The sequence below is a fragment of the Oncorhynchus kisutch genome, linkage group LG10 (assembly GCF_002021735.2).
Source record: "Oncorhynchus kisutch isolate 150728-3 linkage group LG10, Okis_V2, whole genome shotgun sequence".
Classification (NCBI taxonomy): Eukaryota; Metazoa; Chordata; class Actinopteri; order Salmoniformes; family Salmonidae; genus Oncorhynchus; species Oncorhynchus kisutch.
The window spans coordinates 34,611,581-34,628,316 of record NC_034183.2 but is presented as its reverse complement, the minus strand read 5'-3'; the positions used below and the strand labels follow the sequence as shown (position 1 = coordinate 34,628,316).

Genomic DNA, 16,736 nt, shown 5'->3' with positions numbered 1-16,736 from the left:
CCAATACTATCGTAATAGTCGCCTAGCCCAAGTGGACACGCATGTATACATACATACATACAATACTACTATTGAAAACAATATTACTTTTACTCCTACTGCCAAAACAGTCAAATCATCCCACTGTAACAACCTACAGTATAGCCAGAAAGTTTTTGGTCAGTAAAGATGATTGTATTATGCCATTGAAAGAGAGGTCACCTTCTCAAATGGTATGCCGTATTTCTTCAGGATTGAGGGTGAGATTAGAGTCATCTTGTGCCGCAGGAAAGCTTCACAGCTCTGAGCACTCCCAGGGAAAAACCCTGCATGAGAAGAAGTCAATTATGTTAAGAATTCTGCTGACTACTCTGGACATAGATACACAATAAGGAAAATTATTTTCAAGTACCTTTAGCGAGACGCTCCAATCTCTTCCCATGTTCAGGGGGAACAACATACCTGTAGAGAGATAAGAGCAACGATGTCAGTGGTTGTCAAGATGCTATGTGTTAGGTAAGTAAATAAAATAAGCTTTGTCCTAGCCAGAACGGCCCATAGTGTAGGAGCATTTTGCTGTAGTATGAAGCAGCTCGATGTACAAATACACCTCCTGGACAGGACGCTAGTGTTGGGTGTTACGTATAATAATAACCCACACGTTTAATTTGTAAACTGTAAAATCGACATACAGTAAATATCTACTGGTATAACTTCACTGCACTGAACCTTCTGTTTTTCTAACTATGCAAAATAAATCAAACTAAACTCTACCAGGACTTGGGTTCTCCAAAGTGAAGGTAGTTGATGCTGTAGAGATCCATGTCTTCAGTGTGCCAGGCGAAGGTACTCTTCCACATGCCAAAATACAGGTAAGGAGTGTTTACCCCTTTGATCTTGATCCCACTCTCCCTCTCCACAGTGTCCAGGATAGTGTTCAGATGACCAATGTTCCACTCTGTCACGTCCTAGGAGAGAGAGAGCAGAGACGATGTTGTTAAAGGCCCAGTGCAGTTGAGGTTGGAAAAAAATACTGTGAAAATGATAAAGAGCCGTTTCAAAAGGCAGCCTGAAATGTAAGCCTGTTGTGGTGGGATGAAGTTTTGGCCTGCTGGTGACATCACCTGGCGTTAAAATTGTTAATAGACCAATAAGAGTTCCAAACCAATAACAGCAGTTTTCAGTTTCTCTCCCCACTCAGACCACTCCCAGACAACCCTAGAAGAATTCTTGCTTGAGAAATTGCTCTTTGCTGAGAAGCTATGTTCTCAAATAAAATGGTCAAAAAGAAAATGGTTGTACAGTCACAAGATAATTCATTTTTACCCAGAAATGATTTGATATAAAAACGTCTGCTTTGGAACTTTAAGGGTGACGACATTGACATTTAAACAGAAGGCTGTGGGTTCAAATCCGAAATGGAACCAAATGGAGGGCTGATGTTTGGAGAATACCTTGGTAAAGTAAAAGCTTTAATGCGTTTAATGACAGTGAATGGTCTATTGAAATAGAATTAGAACATGGAATGAGATGGAATCACTCACTGGATCATAGAGTGTTCCGTTGACATCCGCTCCATAGAGAGGGGGGTTAAAAGTCAGGTTCTTCCAAAACTTTCTCTCCAGCTCATCAAAATCCACATATCGGGGGTTACAGAACCTACAACAAAAGTAACAGAAGATAACTAAACAAGTAGGGCTGTATATATTTCCTTTTCAAGACCATTCGATACTGATCTAGATACATGCCATGGGCTCCAATACGATACAGGAACGATTTGGTGCGACTCAGTTTGATTAAAAAAACGAATAGATGCAATTTGGTTCGATGCACTAACATTTGCTGCATAAATATTAATTTTTCATTTGAAATTAAAATCTGCTGAGCTTGTGTGTGTGTGTATGACTGTAGGTCTATGGTGTAAACTTGGGACTATATCAAAATGGGGTAGGCTGGTTTTTCAATATTGTCAACACTATTTCTTGGAAATTTCTCCAATACATTTTAATATTTGTAGCTACTTTCAGTTAATACCTGCAGTCAACTTCTGCAATACTTAGATGTTGAGTTCTTACTGATAATTAGAACCTAAGACACTATGAAAGCTTAAACCAAGTTTATTCTTCTCAAAGGATCGAACAGCTGAACAGACAACATATTCACATAAAGCACTGATATTTAACCCTTTCTCCAATGTGGAGTCTCCTCCGACACATCTGAACAGCCAATGCATCTGTTGCTAGTAAGAACTTTAGTGATACCCATTCTTCCTCACTTCATTTGACCTGACCTCAGCCCCAAAGTGCTCACTCCAACTCACGGCTGTCATGGTGACTGGTACCAGACTGTCTCTTCTCCCAAAAGATCCCTGATGGCTAGCAACAAATCCTGACAAAGTAAATGTTATACATTACCCTCTCTTCCTCAGTGACATGAATACATTTTCCATATTCTCAGAACCCAACAGAGAAAAAGCAGATTGTGTTCTTAAATTTCACCTGCCACATTATGAAGTTCCCCAGAGCAGTTGAGCCAGTCACGTGTTTGTTTGTTTGTAAATAGCATAACGGGAGAAAGCAGGAGCTGGTGAGTCCATAGCGTTCTATAACTATGGGCTCTATAAGCTAATGGATTTCTGCTAGAAGTTTAAAAAAAGTTCTGGAAGAGATGCATAGTTACCATTTTCCCCTCCTTTGCTGCCTACTAGCGGTCTTTCCTCCTCCATTCTCCCCCTCTGCTCCGTGTACACAGAAGAGCATTCATCACAACTTTGTTGATTTGCACAGTTTTTTCCCCTCGCTCACTTTTGCTTGGAAATGTCCGAACTCACCAAAAATTACATTCAGTAGCTACTAACTATGCTTGCACAACTTTGAGCTGGCTTTGCACTTAGTTATGTTCGCTTTCACTCGTTACCGTTTAGCTAAACGATGTCTATGTAATGTCACTATTAGTTTGTGCAAATTTTGTTAGCATTCTGGTAGAGGCCCAATGGGATGCTCTAACTTTGCCGCCCCTTGTGGGCCATGCCGGTAATACCGTAAATCCAGGGATGAGGAGGACGGTATGACGATATGAAAATCTATGGCCCAAGCCTACTTTGGTGTATGTACTATGTAGCAGTGCTGAGCCATTAACTGATATGCAATTAACTAATCTTTGCAGATTGTGTTTGAGCTAGTAATGTATCAATATTTATCATTTAGAAATAAAATAAAACACACTGCATTCAGAAAGTATTCATACCCCTAGACTTTTCCACATTGTAATGTTTAAAAAAAAGTCCTCAAAACACAACACCCCATAATGACAAAGCGAAAGTCAATATATTTACTAAAAACATACCTTATTCAGACCCTTTGCTATGCGACTCAAAATTGAGCTCAGGTGTATACTGTTTCCATTGTAGAAACAGCTCATGGATGATCAATTTGATCGGAGTCCACCGGTGGTAAATCCAATTGATTGGACATGATTTGGAAAGGCACACCCCAGTCTACATATTGTCCCACAATTGCATGTTGGAGCAAAAACCAAGCCATGAGGTCGAAGGAATTGTCCGTAGAGCTCCGAGACAGGATTGTGTCCGCACAAATCTAGTGAAGGTACCAAAACAAATGTCTGCAGCATTGAAGGTCCCCAAGAACACAGTGGCCTCCATCATTCTTAAACAGAAGACATTTGGAACCACCAAGACTCTTGCTAGCCAAACGGAGCAATTTGGAGAGAAGGGCCATGGTCAGGGATGTGACCAAGAACCCAATGGTCACTGACAGCGTTCCAGACTTCTGTGGATATGGGAGAACCTTCCAGAAGGACAACCATCTCTGCAGTACTCCACCAAATCAGGCCTGTACGGTAGAGTGGCCAGACGGAAGCCACTCCTCAGTAAAAGGCATTTACAGGAAACTCAGAACATGAGAAACAAGATTCTCTGGTCTGATGAAAGCAAGATTGAACTCTTTGGCATGAATGCCAAGCACCACATTTGGAGGAAACCTGGCACCATCCCTATGCTGAAGCATGGGTGGCAGCATCATGCTGTGGGGATGTTTTTCAGCGGCAGGGACTGGGAGACTGGTCAGGATCAAAGGAAAGATGAACGGAACAAAGTTCAGAGAGATCCTTGATGAAAATCTGCTCCAGAGCGCTCAGGACCTCAGACCGGGGCGAAGGTTCACCTTCCAACAGGACAACGACCCTAAGCACACAGCCAAGGCAATGCAGGAGAATCTTCGGGACAAGTCTCTGAATGTCCTCGAGTGGCCCAGCCAGACCACGGACTTGAACCCAATCAAACATCTCTGGAGAAACCTCAAAATAGCTGTGAAGCAGCGCTCCCCATCCAACCTGACCGAGCTTGAGGATTGGGAGAAACTCCCAATATAGTTGGGCCAAGCTTGTTTTTATTTCATCTTTATTTAACCAGGTAGGCCAGTTGAACAAGTTCTCATTTACAACGGAGCTGGCCAAGATAAAGCAAAGCAGTGCGACAAAACAGACGTACACAAACAAACGTACAGTCAATAACATATCGTCATACCCAAGAAGACTCAATGCTGTAATCACTGACAAAGGTGCTTCAACAAAGTACTGAGTAAAGGGTCTGAAATCCTATGTAGATTAAGGGGGGGGGAAAACAATTGAATCAATTTTAGAATTAGACTAATGTAACAAAATGTAGAAAAAGTCCAGGTTCTGAATACTTTCCGTAGGCGTTCCTTTGTCGAGGTGGGAAAAGGCAGTGTGGAGTAGGAATGAGATTGCATCATCTGTGGATCTGTTGTGGCGGTATTCGAATTGTAGCGGGTCTAGGGTTTCTGGGATGATGGTGTAGATGTGAGCCATGACCAGCCTTTCAAAGCACCTCATGGCTACCAACGCGAGTACTACGGGGTAGTCGTCATTTAGGCAGGCTACCTTCACTTTCTTGGGCACAGGGATTATGTTGGTCTGCTTGAAACATGTAGGTATTACAGACTCAGACAGGGAGAGGTTGAACATGTCAGTGAAGACACTTGCCAGTTGGTCCACGAATGCTTGGAGTACACTTCTGGCCCCGCAGCCTTTTGAATGTTGACCTGTTTAAAAAGTCTTGCTTAAATCGGCTACAGAGAGCGTGATCACAGAGTCATCCGGAACAGCTGGTGCTCTCATGCATGCATGCATTCAGCCCGTCTGGTAGGCTCACGTCACTAGGCAGCTCGCAGTTGGGTTTTCCTTTGTAGTCCGTAATAGTTTGCAGGCCATGCCACAGCCAACGAGCATCAGAGCCAGTATAGTAGGATTCAATCTCAGTCCTGTATTGACGTTTTGCCTGTTTGATGGTTCACCGGGATTTCTTATAAGATTACGGATTAGTGTCCCGCTCTAGCCTTTAGCTCAGTGTGGCTGTTGCTTGTGATCCATGGCTTCAGTGTTTTGAGAAATAAAACCAATATTACAACCATGTGTAGTTTATAACAATGTATCATGTGTCCTGTACCATGTGTAGAACTTTGTTAACAATGTGAATGTACTATATTACAACCATGTGTATAACTATGTTAAAAATGAGTACTGTGTTTAACAGTGTGAAAGCTCACTTGTCTGTGTTGGCAGTCTTGCGGAACTCTTGGACGGTCATGGGTTTCTTTTGGATGTTGTACTGTGTGAAGAGACCGGACTGGCCAGTCACCACTTGCTGTATAGGAGCAGGGATCACCAGGTCATCTATGTCATCATAAGTACGTCTGGGCTTCCAGTCTTTGGGTGAAATAACCTGCAACACACACACAAAACATAGCATTGACTTAATTTATGCAGAGTGTATTCTTTATAGAATGGGATATAAACATTTGAAACATAATATGCATAAGCAGTCATCATTCTATCTTCAGAAACAAACACACACACACACACTAACCTTAGCCATTCCAGCTCGGTGAGCTCCTTGTGACTCCATGTAGGCGATGTAACGGCTGAAGTCCTTAAACTCCTCCATGGAAGGGTGAAAGGTCATGATCTTGGAGCCAGGAGTCTGCTGGGATGCAGTGTCTGTTGCCATCCTGGAGTTGTCCAGTGTCTGCAGATCAGAGCAAGAGAGAACATGTGTTTTTGTTGTTGATCTGATGTCTGTGTTAATTGCATCACATTTTGATAGCCAATGCTTCACCTCTGACTTATCATGTTGTGTTAAAGGAAATGTTCACCCATTTTGAATGTTAATTTCTTGTTGTGTAGCCGAGTGATGTCCTACCGATTCCCAGGGTCATTTCATGTTTATCTTAGATATTGGTGTTCAAGCAGGCCGAAATCCAGCCGGTATGCACAACACCGTCATAAAGTCGCTCTTACTACAATGAAAGTTAATAGGAATAAGACTTACATCGCGAAATCATCATACATTTCTCATCTCAATATTGGCCGATGTCATAACTCTGGAGGATGTCTTCTCTCGAAAAGGGCCATTGATTTTTTTGTGATATTCCTACCTCAAGCAATGTGTAATTTAACAGAGGGTCTAGCACATTTTTCCTACTTGCCTGCCTCCTTAGTCCAGGGTGCATTGCATGATGCCGCTGTCAGAGATATTATAGAAAGGAGATATAGTTTCCTTGGATTCCTAACACCCCACCCAGCAGACTGTCAACCAATCGCTTTCACCTTGTCATGCTGCGTTACGCAGTTGCTAAGCTAATCTTCACGCAATCCCTTCTCAAAGTCAGTGTCAAATGTGCCTATTTTCCTCGAAAGTACGTCATGTCACGATTCCAAAGCTATACGATTCTACAGATAGCAAGTTAAATTCTCACATTACGCAAAAGATTTGTAATGTCATACTTCTTGCTGACGAAATTCATGCGCCCTATAGTCTCACATTCACTTCTTCATGTCAAAATAATGGTGCCAGAGGGGGAGAATCACGTTTTGAGCTTCTACTACTGTCTCTTATGACCGAAAATAACTTCTGGACACCACAACAGCGGAAGGTAGCCTGGTGGTTAGAGCGTTGGACTAGTAACCAAAAGGTTACAAGATCGAATCCCCGAGCTGACAAGGTCAAAATCTGTCGTTCTCCCTCTGAACAAGGCAGTTAACCCACTGTTCCTAGGCCGTCATTGTAAATAAGAATGTGTTCTTAACTGACTTGCCTAGTTAAGTAAAAGGTTATTAAAAATTACAAAAAGGCGATTGCTCACTTCGAACTGGATGAAGATTTTTTTCTTTAACTTCTTATGGCTGGGGGGCAGTATTGGGTAGCTCGGATGAATAAGGTGCCCAGAGTAAACTGCCTGCTACTCAGGCCCAGAAGCTAAAATATGCATATTAGTAGTAGATTTGGATAGAAAACACTGAAGTTTCTAAAACTGTTTGAATGATGTCTGAGTATAACAGAACTCAAATGGCAGGCAAAAACCTGAGAAAAAAATCCAACCCAGAAGTGGGAAATCTAAGGTTTGTAGATTCACGTCTTTGCCTATCCAATTTAGCGTAAAGATTTGGTCCGATTGCACTTCCTTAGGCTTCCACTAGATGTAAACAGTCTTTAGAACCAAGTTTCAGGCTTCTACTGTGAAGGGAGAGCGAATAAGAGCCGTTTGAACCAGGTGTCTGGCAGAATGCTCGCGTGCGGCCGTGAGCTCTATTACTTTTCATTTCTAAAGACAAAGGAATTGTCCGGTAGGAATATTATTGAAGATTTATGATAAAAACATCCTAAAGATTTATTCTATACATCGTTTGACATGTTTCTACGAACTGGAATGGAACTGTTGTCTGAACTAAGTGCCTGTGCCTTGTGAATTTGGATTTGTGAACTAAACGTGCAAACAAAAAGGAGGTATTTGGCAATAAAATGGACTTTATCGAACAAAACAAACATTTATTGTGGAATTGGGATTCCTGGGAGTGCATTCCGATGAAGATCAAAGGTAAGTGAATATTTATAATGCCATTTCTGACTTCTGTTGACTCCACAACATGGCGGGTATCTGTATGGCTTGTTTTGGTCTCTGAGCGCTGTACTCAGATTATTCCATGGTGTGCTTTCGCTGTAAAGCTTTTTTGAAATCTGACACAGCGGTTGCATTAAGGAGAAGTATATCTATCTTTAATTCCATGCATAACACTTGTATTTATCAACATTTAGGATGAGTATTTCTGTAAATTGATGTGGCTCTCTGCAAAATCACCGGATATTTTGGAAGCAAAACATTACGGAACATAACATGCCAATCTAAACTGAGATTTTTGGATATAAATATGAACTTTATCGAACAAAACATACATGTATTGTGTAATATGAAGTCCTATGAGTGCCATCTGATGAAGATCAAAGGTTTGATTCATTTTCTCTTTCTGCTTTTTGTGTCTCCTCTCTTTGGCTGGAAAAATGGCTGTTTTTAATGTGACTAGGCACTGACCTAACAATCGCATGGTATGCTTTCGTCGTAAAGCCTTTTTGAAATCGGACACTGTGGTGGGATTAACAACAAGTTTATTTTTTAACAACACTCATCTCAGATTTTCAAAATATGCTTCTCAACCATAGCAAAACAAGCATTTGTGTAACAGTATTGATAGCTAGCGTAGCATTTAGCGTTAGCATCAGCAGGCAACATTTTCACAAAAACCAGAAATTCATTCACCTTTGAAGAACTTCGGATGTTTTCAATGAGGAGACTCAGTTAGATAGCAAATGTTCCGTTTTTCCTGAAAGATTATTTGTTTAGGAGAAATCGCTCCGTTTGGTGCGTCACGTTTGGCTACCCAAAAAAAAAACGAAAATTCAGTCATCAAAACGCCAAACTTTTTTCCAAATTAACTCCATAATATCGACTGAAACATGGTAAATGCTGTTTAGAATCAATCCTCAAGGTGTTTCACATATCTCTTCGATGATATCGTTCGTGGAAGTGTGTGTTCTCCTCTGAATCTCATGGGAAAATTCCTCCAGTTAAAGACTACGCACCAATTTAGACAAAGGACACCGGGCGGACCCCTGGTAAATGTAGTCTCTTATGGCCAATCTTCCAATGATATGCCTACAAATACGTCACAATGCTGCAGACAACTTGGGGAAACAGAAAGGGCAGGCTCATTCCTGGAGCACTCACAGCCATATAAGGAGACAATGGAAAACAGAGCCTCAAATTCTGCTCATTTCCTGTTTGAAGTTTCATCTTTGTTTCGCCTGTAGCATGAGTTCGGTGGCACACACAGATCATTTCTTTGCAGTTTTGGAAACGTCAGAGTGTTTTCTTTCCAAAGCTGTCAATTATATACATAGTCGAGCATCTTTTCGTGACAAAATATTGCACTTAAAACGGGCACGTTTTTTTATCCATAAATTAAGAGCGCCCCCTATATCCAAGAAGTTAAATGGTGTATAATACTTGTGAGGAATTTTTATTATGAGATTTCTGTTGTTTGAATTTGGCACCCTGTACTTTCACTAGCGGTTGTCAAATCGATCCCGTTAACGGGATTTCAGCCATAAGTTAACGTGTAGTGACACCCCATCCTGTGAACGGGACCATTGTCATCATCCGACACTAATTAGCATAACGCAACGGACATAAATCTTCCTAGAAAATGTTCCTATTCATGAAAATCACAAGTGAAATATATTTGAACAAAGCTTAGCTTTTTGTTAATCACGCTGTCATCTCAGATTTTCTAAATATGCTTTAAAGCCAACGCTAGACAAGTATTTGTGTAAGTTTATCATAGCATTATGCCTTGCTAGCAGCAGGCAACCTTGTCACGGAAATCAGAAAAGCAATCAAATTAAATCGTTTACCTTTGATGAGCTTCGGATGTTTTCACTCATGAGACTCCCAGGTAGACAGCCAAAGTTCATTTTTTCCCAAAATATTATTTTTGTAGGCGAAATAGCTCCGTTTGTTCTTCACGTTTGGCTGAGAAATCGCGGTCACCACAACGCCGAAAAATATTCCAAATTAGCTCCATAATATCAACAGAAACATGGCAAACGTTGTTTAGAATCCATCCTCAAGGTGTTTTTCTAATATCTATTCGATAATATATCCGTCAGGACAATTCGTTTTTCACTAGGACCGATTGGAATAATGGCTACCTCTGTATTTTACGCGAGAATCTCTCTCGGAGCCACCATGTGATCACTTACGCAATGTGGCCGCCTATGGCTATTCTTCATCAGAAATGCGTAAAACTACATCACAATGCTGTAGACACCTTGGGGAATACGTAGAAAGCATACGCTCGTTGATGGTACATTCACAGCTGAATAGGGTGTCATTGGAACGCAGCGCTTTCAAAACCTGGGGAACTTCCGGATTGGATTTTTCTCAGGCTTTCGCCTGCAACATCAGTTCTGTTATACTCACAGACAATATATCTTTACAGTTTTGGAAACGTTAATGTTTTCTATCCAAAGCTGTCAATTATATGCATATTCTAGCATCTTTTCCTGACAAAATATCCCGTTTAAAAAGGGGAAGGAATTTTTTTTCAAAAATGAAAATACTGCCCCCTAACACCAAGAGGTTTTAACACATTCTACCACTAAGCCATAAGACTGCTGAACAATTAATCAAATGGCCACCCGGACTATTTACATTGACACCACCACCCTTTGTTTTGACACCACCACCCTTTGTTTTTACACTGCTACTACTCACTGTTTATCTATGCAGTCACGTTACTCCTACCTACATGTACAAATGTTGTAGTCAATTTGAGCTGCAACAGATTTCCACAAGAGATTTTCCATGTTGCTACCAACCTTATTTTAAATGCCAAAATGAAACAAAAACATTGTTCACATATTTAGTCGTTTTGGGCAGATTTTTTTCCCTTTAAGTTTGAGTACTTCTCACATGGGTCTAGTCATCAGGAATAATTTGCATTATTGCAATCGGTGTGCTTCACAGGATGGAGTCTGACATTCGCAAGGTTTGTTATCAGGAATCATTTGCATTTATTTTAATTTGCAAGATTTTTTTTAAACAATAGAAACAATACAGAGACAAGACAATAGACAAACATTGCTGACATAACACCTGCTCAGACCCACGTCCCCACCGTTTCAACTTCTAGTGCTTGTAAAACTATGCCATATGACCTCAAATTTCTATTCTGTTTCTCTGTAGCACATTTTTTAAATATTTAAATAGAATGAACGAAATGCATTGTCTTAACAATTGAGGGTCATTTGATTGAGTTTAAACCAAAACGTTTTCAAAATGATCGACAAGAAAAGTATAGTCCAACCCATTGTGCATCTCACCACACCCTCATATGCCATGTCTTGAAATATGCCGATAGATTAAAAAGTACATTTATATTGTAAAACTTCTGTCTACCAACTTTCTAATACCGCCCATAACTTTGACTTCATAGCATTCCCAGAAGGCATGAATCATTAAGTCACTGTTGGTTTTACATTTAAGACATGATTCTGTCTTTGTATAAATTATATCAGGAATAATTAATGGACTCTAGCTACTGTGGCATTGCATCGTTGATAACATATACAGTCTCGACCACCTGTCGCACACCAACTGTTTGTGTAAACGACTTAACACTGCTTGCTTAGAGAGTACCACTTCCTTCCGATTTGGCCTATACCCAGCGCAAACATTAAAATAAAAATATTTTCCCCCACGTACCCACTGGGGACTGCCCGGTTGGGAAACACTGATGTAGAGGGCTACTCTGGGAACCAGCTTGAGTCGTGTAGCTACTGGACCTGCTCCTTCACAATGTGTGGCACCCACTTAGGTGATGCCTCAGCAGCTCTGGGCACCAGAAAGCTCACCACACACAGTTCAGAGTAGTAGTAAGTCGTCCTCACTACGAACCTTCTGCCTCAGTACTGCATTCCTTTCCTCCAGTGGTCACCAACCGGTCGATCGCAATCGACTGGTCTATCGCCAAACATTTCTGTAAAAAAAAAAAAAAAAAGGCTTTTTTTTTTATTAAAGAATTCCTCGTAGTTGGTGGTAGGTGCACCCAATCAGCTGCCCTGAGCGGCGAGTACCGCTGACCAATCGGATAGCTCAGATTACCGTGTCTACAGAAATGAAGCAGGTGTAAAAAGAAAGCTACAACAAAAAGATTTCAAAACCATGATTAGAGTAGGGGCTGTCCCCGACAAATTTAAAGTTGTCAGTTCTTTCGACCAATCTACTTGTCAATTTAAGTGTATTTTCCCAAGTTTTAATAAAATCAACTATATGTAAGCTACTGAGCTTAAGACACACAAATTACCCGAGCCAGAGATCAGGACAGCCTAACCAAAAAAAAAAAAACTTCTATTGCCAACTACGTAAAGAAAATTGCCTACATAATGCCAACAAATAAAAACATAACAGCCTGCAGGTAGAAAATATACTAATACAAATAAATATCATGGCCTGTCTGCAAGGAAATTGAAACACTGTATCAGCCTAAAATGTGCTAACAAACTTGCAACATTGTATATCCTGGGCCCTCAGAGTTTCCCAGGCCAGTGAGCTCCAGACAGACACAGCTGTAGGCTATTTGCGCAAGGGATAAAAAGTAATCAAGTAGGCCTATTATGATGTTTCCACCGGATCAGAGGATTACTTTTTTCCCCTCCACTTTTCACACTGATAGGAAAGGAAGTTAGCTGGAAAGATTGACTGTAGTTCCTCAATGTAGCCTATTTGAACATTCTCAATGGATGTAAAAACAGACTGTTTACTTGCTGTTTGAGGTGAAGAAAAGATTACTTGGAGAAGCTCATTAGTGGTGGTTAGTTCAGATGTGGTTAGTTCCAAAAGGGCACATTTATAAGTCTACATTAGCGCGCAGGACAGGTAGCCTAGGCCTACTTCTATGCGTGAACAAGGTGGGCGTCCTAACTCAACATTGAAAGAAGCACTCCAAACACAATTAATAAAATTGACAACTCGTAAATGGAATGAAATGTTTCTCACAAGTGTAGCCTAGGTTGTGCACTCTGCAAATGGGAATTAACGGTAAATGTACTACTGTTGATATTCATGTGCCATCCCGCGGCCTCCGTAATGGATTAGTCCACTGGGACAGTCATCAATCAAGAGGTACCATAAAATAAATATATTTTTTCCAACTGCTCAACTAAATAATATTGGTCGACTAACAGCCCATCAACCTGGGGCAGCAGGTAGCCTAGTGGTTAGAGCGTTGGACTTGTAACCGAAAGGTTGCAAGATCAAAGCCCCGAGCAGACAAAGTAAAAATCCACATGTAAAAATCCACTGTTACTAGGCCATCATTGTAAATAAGAATTTGTTCTTAACTTACTTGCCTACGGTAGTTAAATAAAGGTTAAAAAAATAATTTAAAAACAGCCGACCGACCAGTTGACTAAATGGGGTCAGCCCTAGACTCGGGAGAGACTCAACAAATACAGCAAAGAACAGCTGTTTTTGAGTGAGTTCATGTTTAAAGTTCTGTCAATACTTTTATAGGCCATAAAATGTGTTCATCGTGCTACAACCAGCTAATGAACGAGTAGAAATGTGCATCAATATGTGCATCAATAGGATTTCATTTTTATTATTAGCAATTTTTTTAATATCAAGGAATATTTCACTTTCTCTGTTCATAGGAGTAACAGCATGAATTTGTTCATGAGGCAGAAATAATGCAGTGCAACTAAGTTTCGCCATCAGCTGGAACACAGTGTCCCTTTTTGGTCAGTGTCAGAAGAGGAAAGGGAGAGTGGAGGGACGTTGAGCAGCGGACCCTCATCAGTCTGCTGCTCTCTCCCTCAGCGGAGACTGACCATCAGCCCAATAAAATAAAGCAAATTATTTAACTGTGCTCACGCCGCTGTGCCTCACAAGTAATGCAACAACAATAGATCATATATCCTACCTTAAATGTTTTAATATAACTAACAATGCATTGGCAGGGCAATTCAAGCAAAGCCAATATGCAGTGACAACATATTGGGCCTATAGCCAACTGCACAAACCTCATTGCTACGGTACTGCTTTTAATAGCTTAATGTTGCATAGGATTACTTTTTTAAAGTAATGTTCCCCAAAAATATAAGCGGTGGATCTCAGCTTGCACTTTGACTAAGAAAGTGATATTGACTAAGAAAAGATTGGTGACCACTGCTTTGCTGCAGCTTCAATTCCTCTCGAGCTGCAGGTGACTCTTCAGCCAGGTGAAACAAAAAAGCTGCTACAGTGTCCAGATGCATCATTGAACAGCAACAATTAGCCAGCTAAAGTAGCTAACTTAGCCATAATGACTTTACCTGCCAGTCCATCTGCACATCTGTGGGTCAAAACCACCAGAAATATGCAATAAAACTCAACGTTATCAAAAACAAAACACCTGATTAAAAAAAAAAAAAAAAGGTACAAATAAATTTATATGTACATATTTACAGGAGCTCTGCTTAGTCTAACGTTACTACTATGGCAACTACAGAAGTGTATACTATCATCACACAAAAACACAGTAGAAGAAATACATATTGTGGGGCCAGGTAGATAATGTCGTCGAAATTACTTCAGTTCAGAATGCTAACGACACGTTGGCTAGTTAAAGTTAGCTCTTGGCATACTAGCTAGTTAACTAGCTAGATGCCGGTCGTCACTAGTTACCACAGCCAGTCATAAACCCCGCCTATTTCTAAAATGCATCTTCTTAACATTTTATTTTAAACCGAACCTTACCAAACTGCGAACCTTATGCCTAACCTTCAATTAAGACTAAATAGCAAATGTTTGTTTTAATGAGTTGCGATAGTCATTTTGACTCTGTGGCTGTAGTAACTAGATACTGACAAATGCCTAACGTTAATATCAGCAACAACAACTCAAATTTAAACGAGACAGTTAGCTAAAATTATCTAGCTAACGTTACCTCGCAGTAAGCCAGTCTTATTTATTTATTTTACCTTTATTTAACCAGGTAGGCAAGTTGAGAACAAGTTCTCATTTACAATTGCGACCTTTTACTAAATTCTGATCTCCGTGAGATGGTAGCTAGCTTCGTATGATGCTAACGTTGTGTTGTTGTCTTAACTTTTCCTTCCTACAACATAAGAAAGCTAGCATGCTAATATTCCTCAAGACAGCTAACGTCAGCGAATTGCGAAGTTCCTGCCCACTTGCAGATTGGACGAAATCCTGATGAAATGAATTCCTACATTTGTGATTGGTTGAATGCCAAGTCATTTAACGACGGGCCCAGTGTTGTCACCTAACCCCCAGAAAAGAGCGTTAGCAAGATGCCTTACAAACCTAGCCAAATTAATAATTGTTTACATAATAATGCATTTCAGCTATAGCAAAGACAAAGTAATAGTAGTTGTGTCATGTCATTCTGACAAACATGTTAAAGATAACGCAACAACTGATAACGTCACAACTTTGAGAAGCAAGTAACGTTAGTTAGTACGTTACGCTAACGTAGCTTTGACTAAGAGCGAAGACCATTTTCAGCAACATTACTTATCAGTAGTTAGCTACTTAAAAGCAAACACATTTTTTTGTTTAAAATATTAACTTACGCTTGACGACCAAGTAATGAGTGATTGCTACTTCAAAATCTCCAAAAGCAGAAGATTATTTGTTCACAATTCACCATGGGTAGGAAAGATTGTCCTCCATTAAGTTACCCAGTGTCGCACGCATGCTCAGTGCGTCTTTGTGCACAATGCTTAATGAGGGCGTATCCAACGCTCAACCGAGACAAATCAAAATGCACTATTTTGCTATGACTCCGCCTTGTTAAATTACTTATGCCCTGCAAATCGTAGACTATTAATATGGTATAAATCATTAAAAAGTTGGATGATGTAAAGAAAAAAGATTAAGTCTAGGACATCTCATTTCTCTGTACAAATACCAAATCCTAAAATTGTAGTCTTTCCGTGATCTGTTTTCCACAATTGAAAATATTATTTAGCAACTGAATCTGGTTAATGAGTGCCGAAGAAGAATTAATCATGTAAATTGTATTATCTTTATGTTCAACACAGTGAGTATTCCTCTTTGGAACCTGGAGTTTACCCAGGTTTACCCAGGTTTACCCAGGTCACCTAACATTGTTCACCTAATACCTTTAAAAAATATATTTTTTGTTGTTGAAATTGCACTGTTGGTTAGAGCCTGTAAGTAAGCATTTCACTGTAAGGTCTACTACACCTGTTGTATTTGGCGCACGTGACAAATATACTGATTTGACATGTCGAACTGTTACTATAGATCTGAACAATTCTCAACATCCTCCTAGTCACAATGCTGGTACCTACTTACTACTGTAAACCAAAATTCATTGTTTCTATCATTTTGTGACCATAATATTCCAGGGGTTCTGTCAGGACAGAGTGGCTGTATAGCAGTGTCCAGGCAGTCCATGGACACAGCACAGCCAGGCATTGGCTGGAGGGGTATCCACCACAATCTGTTGTACTGGCAAGGGGATAGATAAAGGGGGAGCAGGTCCATGGACGGATGGGGGTGGGAAGAGAGAGGAACAGTGTGTGTGTGTGTGAGTTGTGACTGCATGTTTGTGTGTGTGTGTGTGTGTGTGAGTTGTGACTGCATGATTGTGCGCGTGAGTGCATGTGGAATGTCCACAACATAGACAAAAAAGAGCCATGCAACCACCACATTATAAAAAACCAAATTTTTCAACTTTATTAACATCAAGGTTTTTGCAACATTTTTTTCCTCTCCTTTTTATTAACAAATAGAAAAAAGATTGAACCCCTACATTACTATTCGAAGACAAAGTGAAATGAATCCTGTTTTGTA

At 40.3% G+C, this 16,736-nt stretch overlaps 1 protein-coding gene across 3 annotated transcripts in view; it reads right to left on the bottom strand.

Annotated features, from left to right (window-relative positions):
* The window catches only part of LOC109898079 (lysine-specific demethylase 4A-like), a 58,032-nt gene extending 42,421 nt beyond the window's left edge, over positions 1-15,611 (bottom strand). Inside the window, exons 1-8 of one of the 3 annotated variants that reach the window (XM_020492853.2) lie at positions 15,488-15,611; positions 11,616-11,889; positions 5,885-6,043; positions 5,565-5,740; positions 1,524-1,638; positions 754-947; positions 392-441; positions 202-305 (exon numbers count right to left, since the gene is read on the bottom strand). In XM_020492853.2, coding sequence (XP_020348442.1) covers positions 202-305; positions 392-441; positions 754-947; positions 1,524-1,638; positions 5,565-5,740; positions 5,885-6,025 — 780 coding nt within the window. In that variant the 5' untranslated portion in view covers positions 6,026-6,043; positions 11,616-11,889; positions 15,488-15,611. The remainder of the gene's footprint in view (positions 1-201; positions 306-391; positions 442-753; positions 948-1,523; positions 1,639-5,564; positions 5,741-5,884; positions 6,044-11,615; positions 11,890-15,487) is intronic. The other 2 variants (XM_020492851.2, XM_020492855.2) reach the window with 2 other exon arrangements.
* Between the last annotated feature and the right edge of the window lie 1,125 nt (positions 15,612-16,736).